Source organism: Saccopteryx leptura, chromosome 12, assembly GCF_036850995.1.
Source record: "Saccopteryx leptura isolate mSacLep1 chromosome 12, mSacLep1_pri_phased_curated, whole genome shotgun sequence".
Classification (NCBI taxonomy): domain Eukaryota; kingdom Metazoa; phylum Chordata; class Mammalia; order Chiroptera; family Emballonuridae; genus Saccopteryx; species Saccopteryx leptura.
The window spans coordinates 53,052,044-53,073,652 of record NC_089514.1 but is presented as its reverse complement, the minus strand read 5'-3'; the positions used below and the strand labels follow the sequence as shown (position 1 = coordinate 53,073,652).

The 21,609-nt window shown below is 33.9% G+C and overlaps 1 protein-coding gene across 2 annotated transcripts in view; it reads left to right on the top strand.

Annotated features, from left to right (window-relative positions):
* SEMA3A (semaphorin 3A) overlaps positions 1-21,609 on the top strand; it is a 612,798-nt gene that overhangs the window by 497,643 nt on the left and 93,546 nt on the right. For both annotated transcript variants that reach the window (XM_066353930.1, XM_066353929.1), the window contains one exon: positions 12,953-13,046. In XM_066353930.1, coding sequence (XP_066210027.1) covers positions 12,953-13,046 — 94 coding nt within the window. The remainder of the gene's footprint in view (positions 1-12,952; positions 13,047-21,609) is intronic.

The following is a 21,609-nucleotide window of genomic DNA, read 5'->3' as shown; positions in this document are numbered from 1 at the left end:
AGTTTTTTTTTTTTGTGCTGTCCTTTCCAGGTTTTGGTATGAAGGTTATGTTGGCCTCAGAAAATTTGTTTGGAAGTATTGCTTCTTCTCCAAGTTTTTGGAAGACTTTGAATAGAATAGGAACCAAGTCTTCTTTGAATGTTTGATAGAATTCACTAGTATAACCGTCTGGGCCTGGACTTTTATTTTTGGGGAAGTTTTTAATAATTTTTTTTCTATTTCCTCCCTGGTAATTGGTCTGTTTATGCTTTCTGCTTCTTCATAGCTCAGTCTAAGAAGGTTGTATTGTTCTAGGAATTTTTTCATTTCTTCTAGATTGTTGAATTTGGTGGCATATAGTTTTTCGTAGTATTCTACAATAATTCTTTGTATATCTATGATGTCTGTGGTGATTTCTCCTTTTTCATTTTGGATTTTGTTTATATGAGTCCTTTCTCTTTTTTCCTTGTTGAGTCTTGCCAAGGGTTTGTCAATTTTGTTGATCTTTTCAAAGAACCAGCTCCTTGTTTTATTAATTTTTTCTATAGTTCTTTCATTCTCTATTTCATTTATTTCTGCTCTGATTTTTATTATTTCCTTTCTTTGGCAGGTTTGGGTTGTCTTTGTTCTTCTTTTTCTAGTTCCTTAAGGTGTGAAGTTAAGTGGTTCACTTGGGCTCTCTCTTGTTTGTTCATATAGGCCTAAAGTGATATGAACTTCCCTCTTATTAGTGCTTTTGCTGCATCCCAGAGATTCTGATATGTTGTATTGTCATTTTCATTTGTCTGTATATATCTTTTGATCTCTGCACTTTTTTCTTCTTTGACCCATTCATTTTTTAAAAGTATGTTGTTTTGTTTCCACATTTTTGTGGGGTTTTTTCCTCTTTTTTGCAATTGAATTCTAGATTCAAGGCTTTTTGATCAGAAAATATGCTTGGTACAATTTCAATTTTTCTGAATTGGCTGATGTTATTTTGTGGCCCAACATATGGTCAATTCTTGAGAATGTTCCATGTACACTAGAAAAAAATATATTCTCTGTCGCTTTGGGATGAAGTGTCCTGTAGATGTCTATCATATCCAGGTGCTCTAGTGTTTCGTTTAAGGCCAATATATCTTTATTGATTTTCTGTTTGGATGACTGATCTATAGTTGTCAGCAGTGTATTGAGGTCTCCAAGTATGATTGTATTTTTGTCAGGTTTTTTTTTTTAGGTCAATAAGTAGTGTCTTATATATTTTGGTATTCCTTGGTTTGGTGCATATATATTAAGAATTGTTATGTCTTCTTGATTCAGTGTCCCCTTAGCCATTATGAGATGACCATTTTTTTCTCTGAGTATTTTTCTGTCTTGTAGTCAGCATTATTAGATATAAGTATCGCTACACTTGCTTTTTTTTGGATGTTATTTGCTTGGAGTATTGTTTTCCAGCCTTTCACTTTGAATTTGTTTTTATCTTTGTGGCTTAGATGTGTTTCTTGCAGGCAGCATACAGTTGGATTTTTTTTTTAATCCATTCTGCTACTCTGTGTATTTTTATTGGTGAGTTTAATCCATTTACATTTAGTGTAATTATTGACACTTGTGGGTTCCCTATTGCCATTTTATAAATTGCTTTCTCTTAGTTTTGTATCTTTTTGATTCTTCTCTTTTGTTTTTCTATCATTTGTTTTTGTTTGTTTGTATTCCATACTTCTTTCCTCTGTTGCTACCTTTTTTAAGTCATGTGCTTCTGTGGTGGTTTTTTCAAAGGTGGTTACCATGAAGTAATAAAAAAGGTACCTACCATATTCATTGTAGTACCCTATCTTATGAGTGTTTCTGCACTTCATTGTCCTTTGCTACTGTTAATCTCCGTCCTCTCCCCTTTTTTTTTTGCTTTTGTTGTCACAGTTTAAATTTGGTTTTATTGTGTTCTTGGTGGAGCTTTTACTTGTGGTTTTGTTTTGTTTTGTTTGAATCTGGTTGGAAAACCCCCTTTAGTATTTCCTGGAGTGGGGGTTTTCTGATGATAAATTCCCTCCTCTTTTCCGTATTTGTGAATGTTTTTATTTCTCCTTCATATTTGAAGGATAGCTTTGATGGGTATAGTATTCGTGGCTGAAAGTTCCTCTCTTTCAGGGCTTTAAATATGGGGTCCACTTTCTTCTAGCTTGTAGAGTTTCTGCTGAGAAATTTGATGAAAATCTAATAGGCCTTCCTTTATATGTTGTATTCTTTTCTCTGCATGCCTTGAGAATTTTTTCTTTGTCATTGGTTTGTGCCAATTTCATTATGATGTGCCTTGGAGTAGGTTTGTTGTGGTTAAGAAAACTCAGTGTTCTGTTTGCTTCTTGAATTTGAGGCTTTAGTTCTTTCCACATGCTTTGGAAGTTCTCGTCTATTATTTGTTTGAATTTATTCTCCATTCCATTTTCTCTCTCTTCTCCCTCTGATATACCTATTATTCTTATGTTATTGTTTTTGATGGAGTCAGACAATTCCTGTAGGGCTTTGTCATTTTTTAAAATTTTTGAGTTTCTCTCTTCTTCTCTCTGTTGTGCCTGAAGTTGCTTGTCTTCTATGTCACTAATCCTACCTTCTATCTGACCTGTTCTATTAGCTAAGCTTGTTACCTTGTTTTTCAGTTCATGAATTGAGTTTTTCATCTCTGTTTGATTTGTTTTTATAGTTTCAATTTCCTTGGTAATATATTCTTTGTGTTTGTTGAGTTGTTTTCTGAGCTCTTTAAATTGCCTTTCTGTGTTTTCTTGTATATATCTGAGTATTTTTAGGATTTCTATTTTAAATTCCCTGTCATTTAGCTCCAAGTTTTCCAATATATTAAATTTTTCTCTACAGATTTTTCCACATCTATCTGTGCTGCTTCTCTATCTTTTGTATCCATGATATTTGATTTCCTTTTTCTTAATGGCATTTGATGGTGTTCTTGTTAATAGCACTAATGAAAATTAGTAAAGAATAATAAGTAAAAAAAATATATAAAAAAATTGGGAAAAAAACCCACAAAAAAACTCAATAATAATTTATTATCCTCCCTTTTTTTTTTCTTCTCTTCCCCTCCCCCCCTCCTCCTTAGGAAAATATCATGATGAACTGTGAATTATATTATGCTAAATGGTACAAAAACTGCCCATAATGGAGGGCCTGAGTTGGGGGAAAGTGTTCAAGGGTCAAAAAAGGAATTAGGGACCCACAAAATGCAAAACAGGAAAATGTTTGGGTTAAGTATAAAATGATTTTCTTGTAAGTGATGGGTGACTAAGAGATATTATGAGAGGGTTAAGAGGGAAATAGGAAAAAGGAAAAAAATAGCTATTGTATTAAATGGAGCAAAAATTAAATAGAATGGAGATCCTGGGTTGGGAGGAATGCTAATGAGTTAAAAAGCAAGGTAAAAAGACCCAAAATGCCATAAAAAGAAACTTGAGTCCTAAATTAAATAATTTGTTTGTGATTCAGGATTGAATGAGAGGAAAAGTAAAAGGAGAAAAGAAAAAACTAATAGAGAGGGAGAAATTAGAAAAAAAGGAAAAGAAAAAGAAGAGAAAAGAAAAAAATCAAAAAGAGGGAGAGAGAGAGTTAAGGATTTTGGAGTGTAACCCTCATGGAGAGTAAGGAAGAAGAAAAGAAATAAAATGTAACACTTATATGTAGTGTAGTTCAAGAAGAGGACAGAATAAGACAGGCAGACAATAAAAGGACCAAGTTGGAGTATGTAGAAATAGTTATAATAAAGGCAAGAAGATGAAAGAAACAAAAAAATAGTGGAACAAGTTATAAAGTCTGTGGATTTTTCTTGATTTTGAGAGGTTAACTTCTTCCTTTTTCTTTCCTCGCCCTCTTCCTGGTCAGTGACTCTGTACTCCAGGCTCTGCCCCTGTAGCACGCTTAGGTAGAGATTTGCATTTGATGAGACTCTATGGCAGCGGTTCTCAACCTGTGGGTTGCGACCCTGGTGGGGGTTGAATGACCAAAACACAGGGGTCACCTAAAGCTATCGGAAAATACATATTTATTATACAATAGATTTTTAAATAAAATATGTATTTCCAATGGCTTTAGGTGACCCCTGTGTTTTGGTTGTTCGACCCCCGCCGGGGTTGCGACCCACAGGTTGAGAACCGCTGCTCTACGGTGATGTCATATATTAGGCTTCAGTCTTGTTGGTAGTCAAGGCTTGTTAGCGTTTGCAGGCTCCGACAATGAGAGAGTCCGTTTTCCTGGAGCCTTTCTCCTAGTCTCTCCTTCCTGAATTAGCAGCCTGATGATCCATCTATGAGGCTGCCACTGCCTCTGCCTGTGATGTAAGAGGCTCAAAGAGCTGGCAAATCCCCATTCTATCCCCACTCAATGCAGGGCTCTGGGTAAGGCTCTGGCAGTCAGAGCCGCCAGCGTAATCAGGTGGGGCTGGGAGCCAATTGCTCTCAAGGTGACTTTCTATGAGCCTCCAGGCCTGTTCAGCACACCTAGCACTCTGTGAGACCACTCTCTCCAGGCTTTCTGCACTTTGTAACCTATTTTGGCTGGGAAGAAGATGCCGTAGTTGCTGCCTGCAGAACAGGAGGTCTTAACATCTGCCAAGTCCCTCTTTTTAGCGTATATCCCTGAGTATGAAAGCTCTGCCAATCAGAAGTTGCCCCCACCCCTTTAGCAAGAGGCACTAAAAAATATCACGCCTCTTGTCTTAGATCACTGAACTGAGAGAGATCTTGTCAATTAGAGCCACGTAGGTCAGTTGGGAGGTGAGCAGACTGTGGGTTAAGCTAATTTCAGCGATTGGATCCACGGATCTGCCCCAGAAAGGACTGCAAGCTGCCTGCGCACCCCTCCCTGATGCTTGTTTGTTAGTTTGAATGGCTGGGTGAGGCAACCCACCTGCCCAGAGAAGCTTGGGTGTAGGGAAGTTCGCTTTGGCACACTCCCCGCACGCCCCTGGCAGCTGCTGCTCATGGCGTGGGCGTTTGCTCGCATGGGCTGATTCACCAAAGGCACACTCTTTCCTCAGCTTGAACAAACGTCTGTGTTGCAGCCTAGCCTTCTCCACACCCTTAGCCCCCCCCCCCCCCGACTCTCAGTTCCAAGTGAAAGCAGCCTTTGCTCAGGTTAGTGAGGAAGGTGGAGTGTTTTTTTGTCGGACTTATTTCCTTCAGGGTTGATTATATATTTAGTTAATTTTTCGCTTGACCCTACCTTCGAATTTAGTGTGTGGAACTCCTGGATGCTCCAAGAATAGATTTTTCTGTCTCTGGTTGATGAACTTGTTGAAATTTTGGGGAGATTTGTCGGTCGCGCTCCTCATGGCGCCATTTCTCTGACGTCACCTGAAATTGTAGTTAGATCTAAAGCAGGGCTAATACATTATAATCAGGGTAGAAAATTATGCTTGCTTTATTCACATAGCATTACTTTTTAAGTTTCTCAGCATTCACTGACAAAGACCAGGATACATTTCCCTTGTATCTTCTCACAATGTATATTGTTCAATAACTATTTCTGACAGAGTAATTTGGGGGGGGGTTATTATCCATAATTGCTCCTGTATTCTTTTGAAGAGCCAAGGACTCTTAATAGCTCTCAATTTTGAAACAACTGTGGATAATAAGCAAATTCTATTCAGACCTAGAAACTCAAGTTTGAATGACTAGAATAGCAGAGGTATTGGGGCTATATTTTAATAGCTGAAGTTGTAAAAATTAATGACTTTCACATATTAGTATGTAGAGAATAAAAATAAAAATGAGTTTTTAAATCTGATTAATCCTTATATTTCTGTTCAAGTAGGGGGACAAAAAAAAAAAAAACAGAAGCCATTTTCCAAGGTCAGAGTGATAGGAAGATTGAATTACATCATGTTAGAAATAAAAAGGTCTCTGGAAGATACCTAATTTGAAACCTCTTACCATGACTACATAAAGTCATAAACCCTGAAGATTGTTTATATACTGTATGTGTGCTTAGCTTCAGTTTTCACGAGGAAACAACTCATAGATTTGCAGGAATATCAAAGGGGATTCTGCAGCAACAGAAGAAACATGAACTACAAAGAAGCTAAATTATTTTACCAAGTCACAAAATCCCTTTAAAACATGTAATAAAATCAAATTCTCTACCTTTCCAGGCTATGGCAATAGTTCTTTTCCTGCCACCAGGTTGGTATGTCTCCAAATCATCCTACACCTCACTGTCAGATTCATCATAATATTGTACCTCTTTCATGCTACTGTTCTCCAACTAAAATTATCACTGTCATTGACACCTTCTGAATCCAGACTAAATTACTTATTCTGGCAGAGAAAATGGTCCATAGTTTGATTACAAATTTTTATTCAGCCACATCTCTTAATATATGTACATGTGCTTCGCTGTCTAAACTCAATTTTGTATTATACCATAAATAGAATTGTATTTAATTTTGAGAGGCTTTTGTTCATGCTGTTTTCTCTAAGTAGAATAGTCAGGCTCCCTGCTCTTCTCTGTCTCCCTGCGCTCCTCTGGCTGCACCACCACCTGCACACACACACACACACACACACACACACACACACACGCGCGTGCTTACTCGCAGATATCTTCATCTCCCACCAAAATAAATCTTTCAAGGACAAATCAAATAAAGCTGTTTTTCATATACTGAAATAGAAACTTCTATTTCCTCATTTTTGAACTCCTGTGACTGCCAGTTTTCACTGTTTTGGGATACACTCACATAATATCAATATTTATGGTAAACTACTTTTTATGACTGAAAACATGGATTTAGGTAAAGACAGTGCTATTATTAAATTCTTACTCTATCCCTTATTATCCTTACAATTTTAAGTATTATTTTTTTACATTTCTCAGTTTCTCATCTGTAAAACTGGTATAATAATTATTATTAGGGTTGTTTGAATGTTAAGAGAAATAATATATTGTATGTGAAATCATAGGACATCTTTAGCACTTTGTATGTGTTCAATGTTAGGTGTAATAGTTACCAAAGACTATAAAAATGTAATATCATATGTATTATCATTATATAATTTTATTGTAAGTTCTTGTATGCTCATTGAGTTAAACAATTAACATTTCATCTTCCTATTCCAAATATAATTCTTACATAGTCACGGTTCATTACTGTACTAGTTAAAATTTATATTAGTGTTTTAGAAAATGTATAAATTAGAAATTTCTAAAATAAATATGAATATGAGAATACCAATAAGTAATTACATATTTTGATATGTAGAAAATTACATTTGGTAAGCTCAGAAAACATCTCCAGTTCGCTTTTATACTTGCTTACATTCAGAAGCCTAGAGGCCAGGGCTGTGTCCTCACCATTCCTTGGATACAGTTTATCTATCTTTTAGTCACATAGTCACTCATTTATTCATTGATTCCTTTTTTTTTTTTTTTTTTTGTATTTTTCTGAAGTGAGAAGCAAGGAGGCAGAGAGACAGACTTCCACATGCACCTAACCAGGATCCACACAGCAAGCCCACCAGGGGGCGATGCTCTGCCCTTCTGGGATGTTGCTCCGCTACAACTAGAGCCATTCTAGTGCCTGAGGCAGAGGCCATGGAGCCATCCTCAGTGCCCAGGCCTACTTTGCTCCAATGGGGCTTTGGCTGTGGGAGGGGAAGAGAGAGACAGAGAGGAAGGAGTAGGGGAGGGGTGGAGAAGCAGATGGTGGCTTTTCCTGTGTGCCCTGGCTGGGAATTGAACCCAGTATATCCATACACCCAGCCAACACTCTACCCCTGAGCCAACCAACCAGGGCTATTCATTCATTCTTTTATTGATTTTTTTTCAGATTAAGTAAAAAAGTTAATTTACTTTGTATTTTATTTTTATTTAGAAATTAAATGTAATGGGGTGACATGGGTCCATATATCAGTCAGGTTTCAGATGTACATCTCTATGCACTTATTGTGATATATCTAATGCAATTTCATATCTTAGTATTGATAGAAATGTACTAAATAAGATTTGTCCCTCATCTCAAAATAATTTAATAGGAAAATCAGAGCACCTGTAATATTGAATTTCAAGTTTGAAGGTAACAAATGACAGGAAGAGTATGAACAGGTTGCTATGCAAGTTCTAGGGATAAAATATTTTTATGTGGGGAAAATCAGTGAACATGTAGTGGACTGGGCATCATAACCTAAAATGTAAATTATGGGTAAAAATTTTACCTGCATATATTAGGGGAAAATGATTCAAATTGAAAAAGAATTACATACAAAGAAATATAGAACATTTATTTGTTCTTCTGACTGCATTAAATATTACTTAGCATAAACCCTAGTTAATAAAAATAAAAAACTAAACTAATGTTTTTAGTATGATTCCTCATATAGTTATGAACTTTTTATACTGTGACTGTATTCTAATGACAAGTTTTCTGGCCCTGGAAGCCCTGTGGTTTCTGGTTCTACTCTTTCCTGTTAAAGGAAAAAGATTCAGTATCTGGAGCTATGTTGTCCCATAGAACTTCTATGACAGAGAAAATGTTTGTACCTATGTGGTATTGTATTTACAAACCTCTGACCATTCAGCACTTGAAATGTAGCTAGTGTAACCGAAGAATGGAAATTGTAATTTTAACTAAGTAAATTAAATAGTCACATGTGGCTCATGGCTATAGTATTGCACAGCATAGATTACAGAGTCACATTTTTAAGAAAAATAAATTCTGGATAAATTGGATCCACAACAAGATCTCCTCTGGGTAAAGTAGAGCATGCCACAGTATTTCCTGTGAGATCCTATTACATCACTTCCTTGCTGAAGCCAGTAGTTTTACCCAGCATAGTCATTGCCTGTGTACTATTGGTAATTAGGATATGCACAAAGGAAACTAATATATTATATCTACAGGAATCTCTGAAGAATTCTCCTAGGAAGTGACTTTTGAACTTACTCTTTAAAAAAAAGAAATTCACCCTGGGGTTGAGAGCTGAGAGTTGGTGGAGGAGAAGGAGGAGGCGGTTTCTGGCAAAATTAAGAAAAATCCATGGCATGACCATTGAGTACTTGATAATTCAGTATAACGCAAACAAGGTATCTTTTTGTGAGGAGCATGATGGGAGAAAGAAAATTTTGGAAATGGTATATATTTTTAAATACAAAGTATTGATTTTGACATAGTTTTATAGTTTCCCAACCAAAATGTTTATTCTATTTCATCTACATAAGATTTTCTAATCTTTTCCTTTTACAAATATTATTTATGTTTTAATCATTACATAAAACAACTAAAATTGCTACTTTGTTACCTAAATTTATTACTTGGACAAGATTGAGATTTAGGAAATATATTGCCATGATGTCACCCATGGTTTATAATTTATAAGACTTTGGATTAGACATTAACACAGTTATTATTTCCTCTAATGACTTACCTCACCACAGTCTAATAACATTCAGGAAATCCAAAAGACAAGAGGGAAAGAGTGGTCTTGAAAGCTAAAAATATTTGCTGAAAACTGATGCAATCATGTAATAAAATATGACCCAATAATTTATATGATATGCTCATAGTATCTGCTAAAGCAATTAGAATCTTTACAGTAGAATTTTGTTCATGAATTACTAGAAATGAAAAGAGTTTCAGCCCAAATAAGACATACAGGATATGCAGTTTAATTTTGTACGTTGTTCTTAAGATTTTTGGTCTTATTATTTATTTGTATATGTGATCTATTTAACACTTTTTAAAACAGAAAATTATTGAGTAGCAATAAGATTTCAAAAGGCCTAACAAGTACAGCCAGACAGTATTGTATCTGACATGTTACATATGACAACATAGGATGCTAATAATCAATTATACTAACCCAGAGAACTTATACAATTTGTTAATATCTTCACATATGTAATAGGTCTCATAAGATAACAGAAAGAGCAATATTTGTGTCTTTTTATATCACTCACTTTGCATTTATCAGAGATATTAAAAAGAGATTTTTATTAATTAAGAATTTTTATACACATTATATTTAATAATGTTTTTCAGGAGAGCTTTTAAACTAGACTGCAGTCTAGCTATAAGAAAGAACAAATTTTAATGCATTTTCAGCACCCTAATATTTATGTATATTTTAAATATATGTCCTAACTTCCACTGATGAAAATATAGGCAAATAGTTCCACTGTGGAACAAGATAAATCGATCAGGATAGGAAAGAAAGATTTTATCATGCCAACTGTAAAAAAAACAGTAAAAAAATGAAATTAATATTTTTCAAGGGCATACTATTATTTTAAATACTTTATTACAGTACATCTTCATATCAACCATAGGAGATTTTCTTATACTGTGTTTACTGATGAGGAACCTGAGTTCAGAAAGGTGTAAGAATTGCCTGAGGCCCAGGACTAGTAAAAGGCAGAGCCAGAGATAACACCCAGCTCTGTCTGATTGCAACACCCTTGAACCCCATTACTACATGTAATGGGTATGAATTTTACCCTACGAACATTTGTATATAAGAAATGTCTTTTACTTCTCTATTCAGAAATCAAATTTATTTCAGGCCCCACTAGACTGGAATCGGAAATTAAATTCCTTACCTTTCAATAGAATCATATAAGAGTAAAAAGAATTACATGGTAGGTATGCAGAAATTTGGATAGGAGTTACAATTAAAGGAGGAAAAAGAGGAAAGGAAAAGTAGGTCAGCTTTGAACATACTGCCTGACACCATGACAAAGGATAGATTTCCATCTTCCCTTGAACCATAACTAACATGTTTAACCTCTCTTCCTATGAAGTCTAATCCTTTACTTTGTAAATCAAGTATTAAACATGAGATTGGAAGTACTTCTTATCTACCTTGGTATTGTCTTATTAACTTGGACACATGATTCCAGATATCAAGTGTCTTATACTTTGAGGGGTAATTCCTCCATCTTTGTCAGTATTGAAAAATATCTTATGAAAACAAGATATTTTTAATAACATTTATAACAACATTTTCAGCCACACCACCACTTCTTCCTGCTGTAACCTCTAACCTGTGATATTCATATGTACAAACCTTAATAATTTTTTATGATATGTGGAAATATAATATGTATCTTTTACTAGCATATTTTTTAGATTAGTTCCTAGTTTATATTAAAATACATCTAAATATTTCTTGAGTTTCGTCTATGCTTTTTTTTAGCATATGCCAATAAGTTTCATACTATAGTCTTAATAATCAAATGGCTATGGTAAATTTATACTTGTAAACAAGTTTGTAAAAAAAACAAGTTTGTAATTTTGTGACTTATATAACAGTCTGAGTAATAGTTCTTTCAAATTATACTAGGAGAACTGACAATGATAATGTGTTACATTTTTATATTCTGTTGTTATAGTGATGATATGAGCAGTATTAAGAGAATAAAATTAAACTGCATTATTTTTTATTTTGCTGCTTTAAAATTAAAAGCTTTATTTCAGTTTTTAAAATTTTCACAATAAGCAAGTCAATTATCAGTATTGATTTTTTTGAAACTAGAGGCAGAAAAGGTATTAAGTGGTTACCAAAGAACCAGAGCTAATCATTGCCCTAGCAGTTAGGGCAATGTCTGGCCCCTGAACTACTGTCCTTCCCACTATAATTTTGTGCAATGCTGAGAAATCCCATAAATTATCACACTGTAAATTATAGATCCCAGCTAAAGAACCATCACTGCTGGGGGAAACTACCAAATACAGAAGCAATGTGAAGAAAGAATAGAATCACTAATTCTCTCTCACAGTAATGAAAATGGAGAACACTTTTCGTTTCCCTTTTATTTCACTCTCCCTCCCTAACTCAAATGAATTTTAAGAGTCATAATTTGAAACTCTGCCATTAGCTCCATCAGAAATATTAAACTTTGAATAAAATGTTTCATTGGCCATAAAATGAACACCATTTACTATTCTAAAAAGATAGGCAATACTTTTATGTGAACAGCAGAGAAATTGCCAAAGAAGCTATTTTATTTCAGCCCGTGGACAAGTTAATGTGCTCCTGGAAAAATCATATATATTCCGACCTAATTTATTCCCTAGTGCACCTGGTTCTGAAAAGAGTGCTCAGAAATACTGCTTCCACACCCCCATTTACTTTATTGTCATGTAGGAATGTCAGGAGCTAGACACATTCTGAGGGTAGTGTCTCAGGCATGAGTGAGTTGCTCCCTTATGGAGGATGCTGTTGCAGTGCCTCCTAGCACACTTTCTATCTCAGACCTTATATATAAATATATTTCTGTAATAGTCAAATGTTCACTCCAGTTTCTGGGGACCTGGGTCAACTGAGCAGACTTCCCAGTGATAAAAGTGCTACCTATGTGTTCTTTGTTCTAATGATACTACCTGTGGGCACACCTTCCCTAACATACAGCTTTTAAATTCTCACTTAGAGAAATTGATTAGGAAAATTTTAGATAGCCTCCACTTTCTGATGTGAGTAATTTCAAAATGCTTGAGAAGCATGTAAGCTGCAAAGTTGCAGGAATGGTGAGAGTGAGGCAAGTGACTGCTATGGCTATTTAACATTTCCTCTGGAACATAAAGAAAAGTTAGATAGTGTGTTTTATTCTAGAAATCTAAAATAGTGGGGTGCTTTTATTTTTTTGTAAAGGACTAAAATAAGTCATTTAAATTTAAAATTCTTTCCCTCAAGAGTGACTAGGCTAGCTCTTGGCATACCTATGTGATATAATGATCCTTCTACTCTTATCATGACAAGTCTTGTCTTTAGAGTTCATACATTATTACTTGCAATGTGCTAAATGATACTAAAAAAATCACTGAGCAAAGTAGCTTTAGGCTAATAATAGCTAGAGTTTAATTCTCTCAAATAATTTTGCCATTAGTTTATGCAAATAATAATACTTCTTGTAGCAAACATGAATACACAAACTTTCTGATTAACTGCTATGTTAAAATACTCCTTGCCTAAAAAAGTTCAGTCTTTATTATTTTTTTTATCTACAGGAAAACATTTTTAAGCTGGAAGATTCACACTTTGAAAATGGCCGTGGGAAGAGTCCATATGACCCTAAACTGCTGACAGCATCTCTTTTAATAGGTGCGTAGTCAACAATCAAACAGTGAATTTTCTATAGATAACAACTAGATTGCCTATAATTTATTATATGCTAATATTTTCCATTATTGATTATAAACTACTTTAGGAGAATATAAATTGAGATATTTTCAAATATTTTGAAAATGAGAAAACATTAAATGCTGCTTTGATGACTGCACTATATAGACTATGATTCTTTTTACAAAAAATGGTTTAATAGTATCTTTGAAGTTGCCAACACAATCAATATATATCCCCTCTTCAACTTTAAAATTTCGACTTTGAAAGTAATGGTTTTGGTATTCATTTCATGAAAAATGTGTTTAAATGGAGACAAATCAAAATGAAAGAATATCTTATTAATTGTAGTTTCAAGATTTGTCACACTGTAACATTTGGGAATATAATCAGCATAATCAATCTAAATGGTGGTACAATTTGAAGAGATCCCATTGTGTTATCTTGAGTTGATGTGGGCCTTCTATATTTATCTTTATTGACTTTACATCTTTTTAAAATAAAACAAAACATTTTACATACTACTACCTTTGTCACTAACCACATTCTTTTCTACTTTTTGTCTTTCTTTTTTTCCTTCAAAATTGAAGATGGGTAGTGAATGATTAGTCAGATTTTGAGAAAACAAAACTAAGAAGACAGAAATTGACAGAAGGAAAATAATTTGTATTGAAAGATAATTTTTCCATATTTTTTACCACTTTTGAATTGGAATTAAATAAAACATAACCAAAAAGTTAACATTAAATAATTTTTATTCTTAACTTTTGAATATACCAACAACCAAAAATACAAATTACAGAAATTTGCTGATAACATACACAAAGTAATGTAACTTTTCAAGTGTAAAACTTCAAGTTGAAATTTGAATAATAAATCTAGATTTTTTTTAAAAAGTAGATTTAGATTATTTGTTGTCAAAAGTTTATAAAGTTTTGTCAGTGTTTTCCTTTTTAAAATATTTTTTTCTATTCAACAAAATAAAACTAGTCATGTTGACTACTGTATTAACTATGAAGATATATTTTTCCAGTATTTTCTAGTGTTTACTCCATCACTACATTTCACTGATCCTTTTCCTATTAAGATTAAAACCACTATAGCATGAATTATCTCTTTTATTGCTTTTCAAATGTAGACAATTTCAGTCCATTTGATGCATTTATGGAGCATTTTAACAAAAGTATAAGACCTGAAGAAATGCAGCAAATATAACACACTTATAATTTTCTTATTCATGGATGGCCCATTGTTAACATGTGAATGACTTTCTTAAGTGCACACACAGAAATTTAATAGTTCTTTGAAACAAAAGGGGAGAATCCAGCCTTGTTCAAACTTGCAGCTATCTTTATTTAAGTTGCATATTGAAAAAAAAAGAGATAGATTTTCCTCAAAACACAGTACATAAAATTGAGTCTAAAGCAGCTTTAATTTGTGGTATGTTCCTCAGTAGGGATTTGCTTGATTATTTATTTGAATATTCCATTGAGAAAGGATGATGACAAGTAAGTGTTACATAGTCCATTTGGTATGCAACCACACAAAGTCCACAAAATATGTAACTCCACACTTTACATTAGAAATTCTCTGGGGGGAAAAATACAACCTGTATAGGTTTATGAAAAGGAGAAGAGAACGGAGGAAGTATTTTGAGTCACAGAGAGAATGTATGACTGAAAAAACAATAGGCATTTCAGAAAAGCAACTTTAAAATAGAAGTCCAGACCTCATCTATCTAATATGGTAAAATAATTGAGTAACTTTTACAGATTTTAGTGCTTACTTACAAAGAAGGTTATTCAAGTCAACCTAAATTAATTTCTGAATCAACTGAAAAGCAATATACAGAAAAATCAGCAGGCCACATTAGACCTAGTAAAGTCCCTCAAAATATCTGCAACACCAATTCAAGAGCTGTGACTTCCTTGATTGAGGTTATTTGCTTCTTTTATTTCTATGCCATAAATTCTTTTACAGTACATTTAATTCTCCTTCTTGTATTTCTCTTGGCAATTCCTATTGTACTGATTTAATAAGAATACTTAATAATTTAAATGGAGTTTTTTTAAACATAAATATTTTCTACTGCACTTACCAAACTTTAACCTATAAGGGTGACTACTGTCACTGAAATATACAAGTGATACATTATATTTTAGAAAATGACTGTTGGAAAAACTTATCTACCCAAAAGATTGTGAAAATATTTTCTTTATTTTAGCATATAAGATAAATTTTCATGTGGTTCTGGACTGCTTACTTTCCCAATACTGAGAAATGAAATTTCATGTTTGGCACAAACCACTTCTAAAGTGACTGGATGGGCTTGTCAGCAGATACTTTTTATACCCTCTAATAAGCAGTTTCAACTAGTAATACACTTTAAAACAAAATGATAGCTTAAAAAACTTAGTTTGTGAAATCTATCAAGGTTTAGTAAGCTCTTTTCAAAATGCCATGGAATCTTAAACTGATGACCATAGAAAATATGGATTATCTCCTGAGGACATAGCTGCCGAACTAAATCCCCAAATCCTATCATTTGTCTGTTTCTAAAATCACAGTAGTAAAGTTAGTTTTTCAAATCTCTTTTAATCTAAACCATTGTCAATATGAAATTGCTCTAATATTTTTTAATGTATCTTATTGCACCCACTAAGAAATATGTTTATAGCATTTTTAAAAAGTTCTTCTTTAAAAATACTAGTTGCTGTCCTGCTCAGAATAAATACCAAGTGTAAACACAATAAAAGAATGAAAATTAGTTTTTTTGCACTAAGTATCATCTCATATTTTCATGACAAGAGAGAAACAGTCAACTTGTAAGTACTTGTATTTCCTCATTGAGATCTTCTACAGTCATTGCAGTGCTAAAAAATTAGAAATATTCCATCACTAACATATTATTGAGATCTATTTCAAGGGTCTGGACTGTTAGGTAAGGTTTGTTTTCTTGAGTTAGAATTTTGCCTTGCTTTAAGAAAGATCATAATTTTGCATTAAGAAATACTCTTACTGTAGAGAAGATGTAGTCAACTTTTTTATACCTACCGCCCACTCTTGTATCTCTGTTAGTAGTAACATTCTCTAACCACCCACCGGTTCCACAGTAATGGTGATTTATAAAGTAGGAAAGTAACTTTACTTTATAAAATTTATAAAGCAGAGTTACAGCAAGTTAAAGCATATACTAATAATTACTTACCAAGTACTTTATGTCGGATTTTCACTAAATTTGACAGAATAAATCTTTATAAAACAACTTACTCTAGTTAAATCTATCTCTTTTTTTTTTTTTTTTTTTTGTATTTTTCTGAAGTTGGAAACAGGGAGGCAGTCAGACAGACTCCCGCATGTGCCCTACCGGGATCCACCCGGCATACCCACCAGGGGGCAATGCTTTGCCCATCTGGGGCGTTGCTCTGTTGCAACCAGAGCCATTCTAGCACCTGAGGCAGAGGCCATAGAGCCATCCCCAGCGCCCAGGCAAACTTTGCTCCAATGGAGTCTTGGCTGCGGGAGGGGAAGAGAGAGACAGAGAGGAAAGAGACTGGGAGGGGTGGAGAAGTACATGGGCGCTTCTCCTGTGTGCCCTGACCAGGAATCGAACCCTGGACTCCTGCACGCCAGGCCGACACTCTACCACTGAGCCAACCGGCCAGGGCCTATCTCTTTATTTATACTTTTGTTGCTCCGCTACCACCCACCATGAAAGCTGGAACACCCACTAGTGGGCGGTAGGGATCAGGTTGACTACCACTGCTGTAAACAAGGTACTCCTTAAATTAATTAACTATAAATGAGAAATCTGAACCTTTCTGAGTGTCAGTTTTTTTTAATATATATTGGTTTTGTTAAGCTATTTCCAGTGGTTTACTGTGAGACTTAAATACGACAGTATAATAGTATGCTATTACATTTTTGTAATTACATATTCTGAAATATATGTGAAAATAAAAGCAAACAAAAAACCACTGGTAACAATGGTTGCCTGTATAAAGTCTTGGAGACAGACTTGGTACCTTATACATTTTTATATTTTAGTAATTTTGTTCCATGTGCACATATTAATTACCCCAAAAATGTTAGTTTTAAAGGACAACATTGGTAACAAAACCAACACATTATACAGGGTGAGGTAAAACTAGTTTTATAGGTATGAGTACGCAAAACACAGAGTTTATTCTTATTTATTAATTATTGTATTATTTTTCATATGAACAATGGTAGGCCTACTTTTGCCCCGTTAGATCACCAAAGGAGGGACGCACAAGGCCTGATGAGTTTTATAAGACATTTATTTATTTATGTTTTATAAGAACAGATGGGCTGAGACCCTAGCGGCTCAGCTGTGAGAAGAGAACTCTTAGAGAGAAGTCTTAGTATATAGCAGTGGTCCCCAACCCCCGGACCACGGACCGGTATCAGTCCATGGGCCATTTGGTACCAGTCGGCAGAGAAAGAATAAATAACTTACATTATTTCCGTTTTATTTATATTTAATCTGAACGATGTTTTATTTTTAAAAAATGACCAGATTCCATCTGTTACATCCGTCTAAGACTCACTCTTGACGCTTGTCTAAGTCACGTGATACATTCATTTATCCATCCCACTGTAAAGGCCAGTCAGTGAAAGTATTTTCTGACATTAAACCAGTCTGTGGCCCAAAAAAGGTTGGGAACCACTGGTATATAACAGGGTTTGGTGGTTCCTGCTGCAGGGCGAAAACTTCTGTTACCTGTGGCAGGTAAACAATGGGAGAGGAGGGTGGTGCTAAGTAACAGAATGTGAGGGTTGACTAGCTGCAGGATGTCTGAGGTATCAATCCGGATTGCTCAGGTGGAGAGTTACAGGAACTCCCGGGGTTGGGGCAAGTCACCTAAATTCATTTCAATCTGGCTAGTCATGGCTTTTGGTAGGAAGCTCTGGACCTGGACCTAGCAGCCCCTGCCTGGATTTACTGGTATAAAGTAAAGGTGCTCAATAAATGCAAAAATGTGAAATTATTCCCATAGCTTTCTAGTCTCAGAAAATAGATTTTATCTCTCTCTGTGTGTGTGTGTGTGTGTGTGTGTGTGTGAGAGAGAGAGAGAGAGAGAGAGAGAGAGAGAGAGAGAGAGAATAAAAAGAGAGAGGGAGAAATTTCTCCTTTGCCTCTGTTTCTAATTACTCTGCTACTCTGTGAGTGGAATTGACTTAAGGTGTTAACATAATGGCTTGGTCTTTAGGTTTGTTTGATTTCTTGCTCATATCCATGTCACACTTTACACCTGTGTTAATAATGCTTCGATTTCATCAGGAAATGTTTTCTCACCTTCTGTTTCTCCTCACCACACCCTTCTTAGGAATTTTAATCTAATACATTAACTGATCTAAGCCACATTTTTACTTCACTTTGACTTGTGAACAGAAAGTCCAGAGGACAGGTGAGCTTTGGTTTCTAACACATGTTGCTTAAATAACTCAGCAATCGTGGAAATGCAGTCCACTATACGTTCTGTTCATCTCAGTAAAGAATGCTTTCTTTAGAGAAAGTTTAAAAAGCTGACAACAGTTAAGAAAAAATGGCAGTGTATTCAAATAGCAACTTTTATATTTGAAAATTTCTGAATAGTTAGTTACATCTGTCAGCATCAATATATATTATTTCAATGTATTATTTCTGATATATCGAAGAGCTATATTTTCTTTTGTATAAGACTTAAAAACCTTGTCAGACAGTTTCCACAATAATTTTTTAATATGTATAAAAATTCCTTTGGTATATGTTTCTATCATATATTTAATAAAATTGAACAAATATCATATTTTCTTTCACTAGTAGCTATATGGAAAACCAAAAGTATCTATCTTAATTATAATGTTATTTTATTCTAAAAATTACATTTACTAATACACTACAGTCTCAAGAAGACTGGCATATTATCATTGTGTCCAAGGATCAACATATAATTTGAAAACTTCACAGTTGACCTAGAAACTAAAAAAGAAATTTGGCAAGTAGGCATTTTGTTAAACATAATTGTAAATATGCCAACTGAAGTATATAGTAAATTCCTTATACTCATATATTATTCAATCATTTCAGATAACCACAGAATGTACAAAGTCTTTAACACATGGTGAAAATGCACAAGTAATGAAATATACTCTGAGTTAATATTATATTTCTGCTTAATGAGAATGCAAGAGTAGATTTGTCCACCATCTATAATTTTGCATCAAAACAACAAATATGTCCTGTATTTTCTGGAGCAATTATTCTTGAAAAGACCCTGTAGAAACCTCAGAAGGAAATCTGATCTAAGGCCTGTTGTAAAGGATTGTTACTGATACTGAGCACCAGCACTATGACAATACACCCTTCACAGCCACCTAATTATCTAGTGCCCTCCAGCTCACAGAAACCACTCTGACTCTCGCCAAAAATAATATTCAGGTGGGAGGTAATTTCTTATAACTAAAGGCAACTATTGTCCAAACCAAAACCTTCCTTTAGTTTATAAGGCAATTTAATTTAATTCTTTTTTTAAAGTAATAAATTAATAGTCCTTGTACTAGATGGCTCTTCTACTTTCATTGACAACATGACCAACCTATTGTTAAAAGAGAAACAAATCAGTCATGCTTCCCTTGTCTTCATTTGTATTGATTTTTGCCTTACTCTTGTGGGAATGGATAACAAAAAATAAGTGTAACTTATAAAATCATTAACCAAATAAAGAAGAGGAACAAATACCTGTTTATATCTAAGTAACAGTTTCTTATGTTGATGTTTTGTTATTTCAGCTCTCTCCTGAATAGAGTTTACATGTAATAAAAACCATAATTATAGATTTTACTCACACTAAATCAAGCTAAAAGAAAAAAAATGAATTAATGACATTTATTACATTTCTAATCATACCTACTCTTGGACATGATCTGTCTGACTCATTCTGATATGATGTTGTCAGTTTCCACCTTTTGGGGGTTCTTATTTTCACCTTGCCTGATTTTCATCACCTAACATGTGGTTAGGAGAGCAATGAGGTTCAACTAATAATTTAATATTTTTGATTTTTAAGGTAGAGAGGATATAAGGCACCTCGTGACAGGTATTTCAACATGAAAATATTTAAAATTAGAATGAATATTTTAGCTTTTACAACCCATTGTTATAATAATGTTCTATTATCCACACAGAAGAAGAAAAATAGTCCACTAGAAGTTTTAAAATATATCATATCTATAGATCAATTATTTGTAAAATGATAAAACATAAACCTTAATAAAAACGGTACATCAGTGAGGATATACAAACCTCCCATAGGGACAGCAATTGAATATAGGTTAAAATTTAAGGCAACAATAAGCATTTAAACATTTCAATGTAACTTTCAAACCTATTGTTAGCTTAGTTATAGCATTTTTGTGCTTTAGAATAGGGTTCTTTTTCTTTAAATTAACTTTACTGTAATGACATTGGTTAAAAGGGTTATTTATTTTGTGGTCAGATAAAATATTATTGCAGCTTGCTATGGTGGAAACAAGTCAGATGTAACTTAATATTTAATTAAGTGAAGAGGGCATTGGATGCTTTTGAATCATAAAGACACTATGTTGTGACAATTTGGGAGGTTGTATGAGTTCTATTTATTTAACTTGTTATCTGTACTTAATATTTTGTTTAACCATCAAAATATTTTTATATGAATTGATTCACAGCAATCCAAAATAAGTGATTTTTTTAAAAAACTTTTTTTTCAAGATAAGGTGTCTTTATATTTTAAATCATAACTTGGAGCTCTTCAGTGGTCTCTCTGTGTAACTATTCCTCACTTCTCTGGGGTTTCTCAGAGTCTGGGCTGTGGCATTCAAACACATCACAGAACCACGAGTTCTACCAAAGAAGCTGATTTGGGTTTGCCCCCGAGAGTCCATTTCATATTGCAAAGCCCTTATTTGCAAGTGAAAATGGAAGGTGTTAGCAAAGTATATAATACAGGAATAAGATTAATAAAACTTACACAAAGGCATTTATAACTGAAGAGTCACAGAATGTTTCTCATTCATTTATATAATAAGTATAAATGTCTTTTGAAAATGAAAATAGTGTTATTTAATTGGCTGCGTTATAATTTATCTATGTACGCTATTTTCTGAATACATTTCAAATAAATGAATTCTAAAACATTAACATATCCAAATAATCAACAAGATAGTATATATTTTTACTGTCAGGGTATACTATTTGGAGAAAAGTTTATAATTTTTAATTATTTTGTTTTGCTGATAATTCACGGTAAGTTAATGCAACAATGCACTTTCTAAATGAAATAATATGTGACACTTCCTGTTTACAGGGGAAAATTTTACAATTACAAACTTCAGATTCTTAAAGTCATACATTTCGCTGTAGGAGGCTTGAGTTTAAACAGGCCTGTGTTTGAACTTTCACCTTGACTTGCCTAGTCATTAGCTGAGAAACCTTGCTTTCTTAAACTGTAAAATACAGACATGTTTATGTAATGGGGTTATTGACAGAACTAAATGAGAT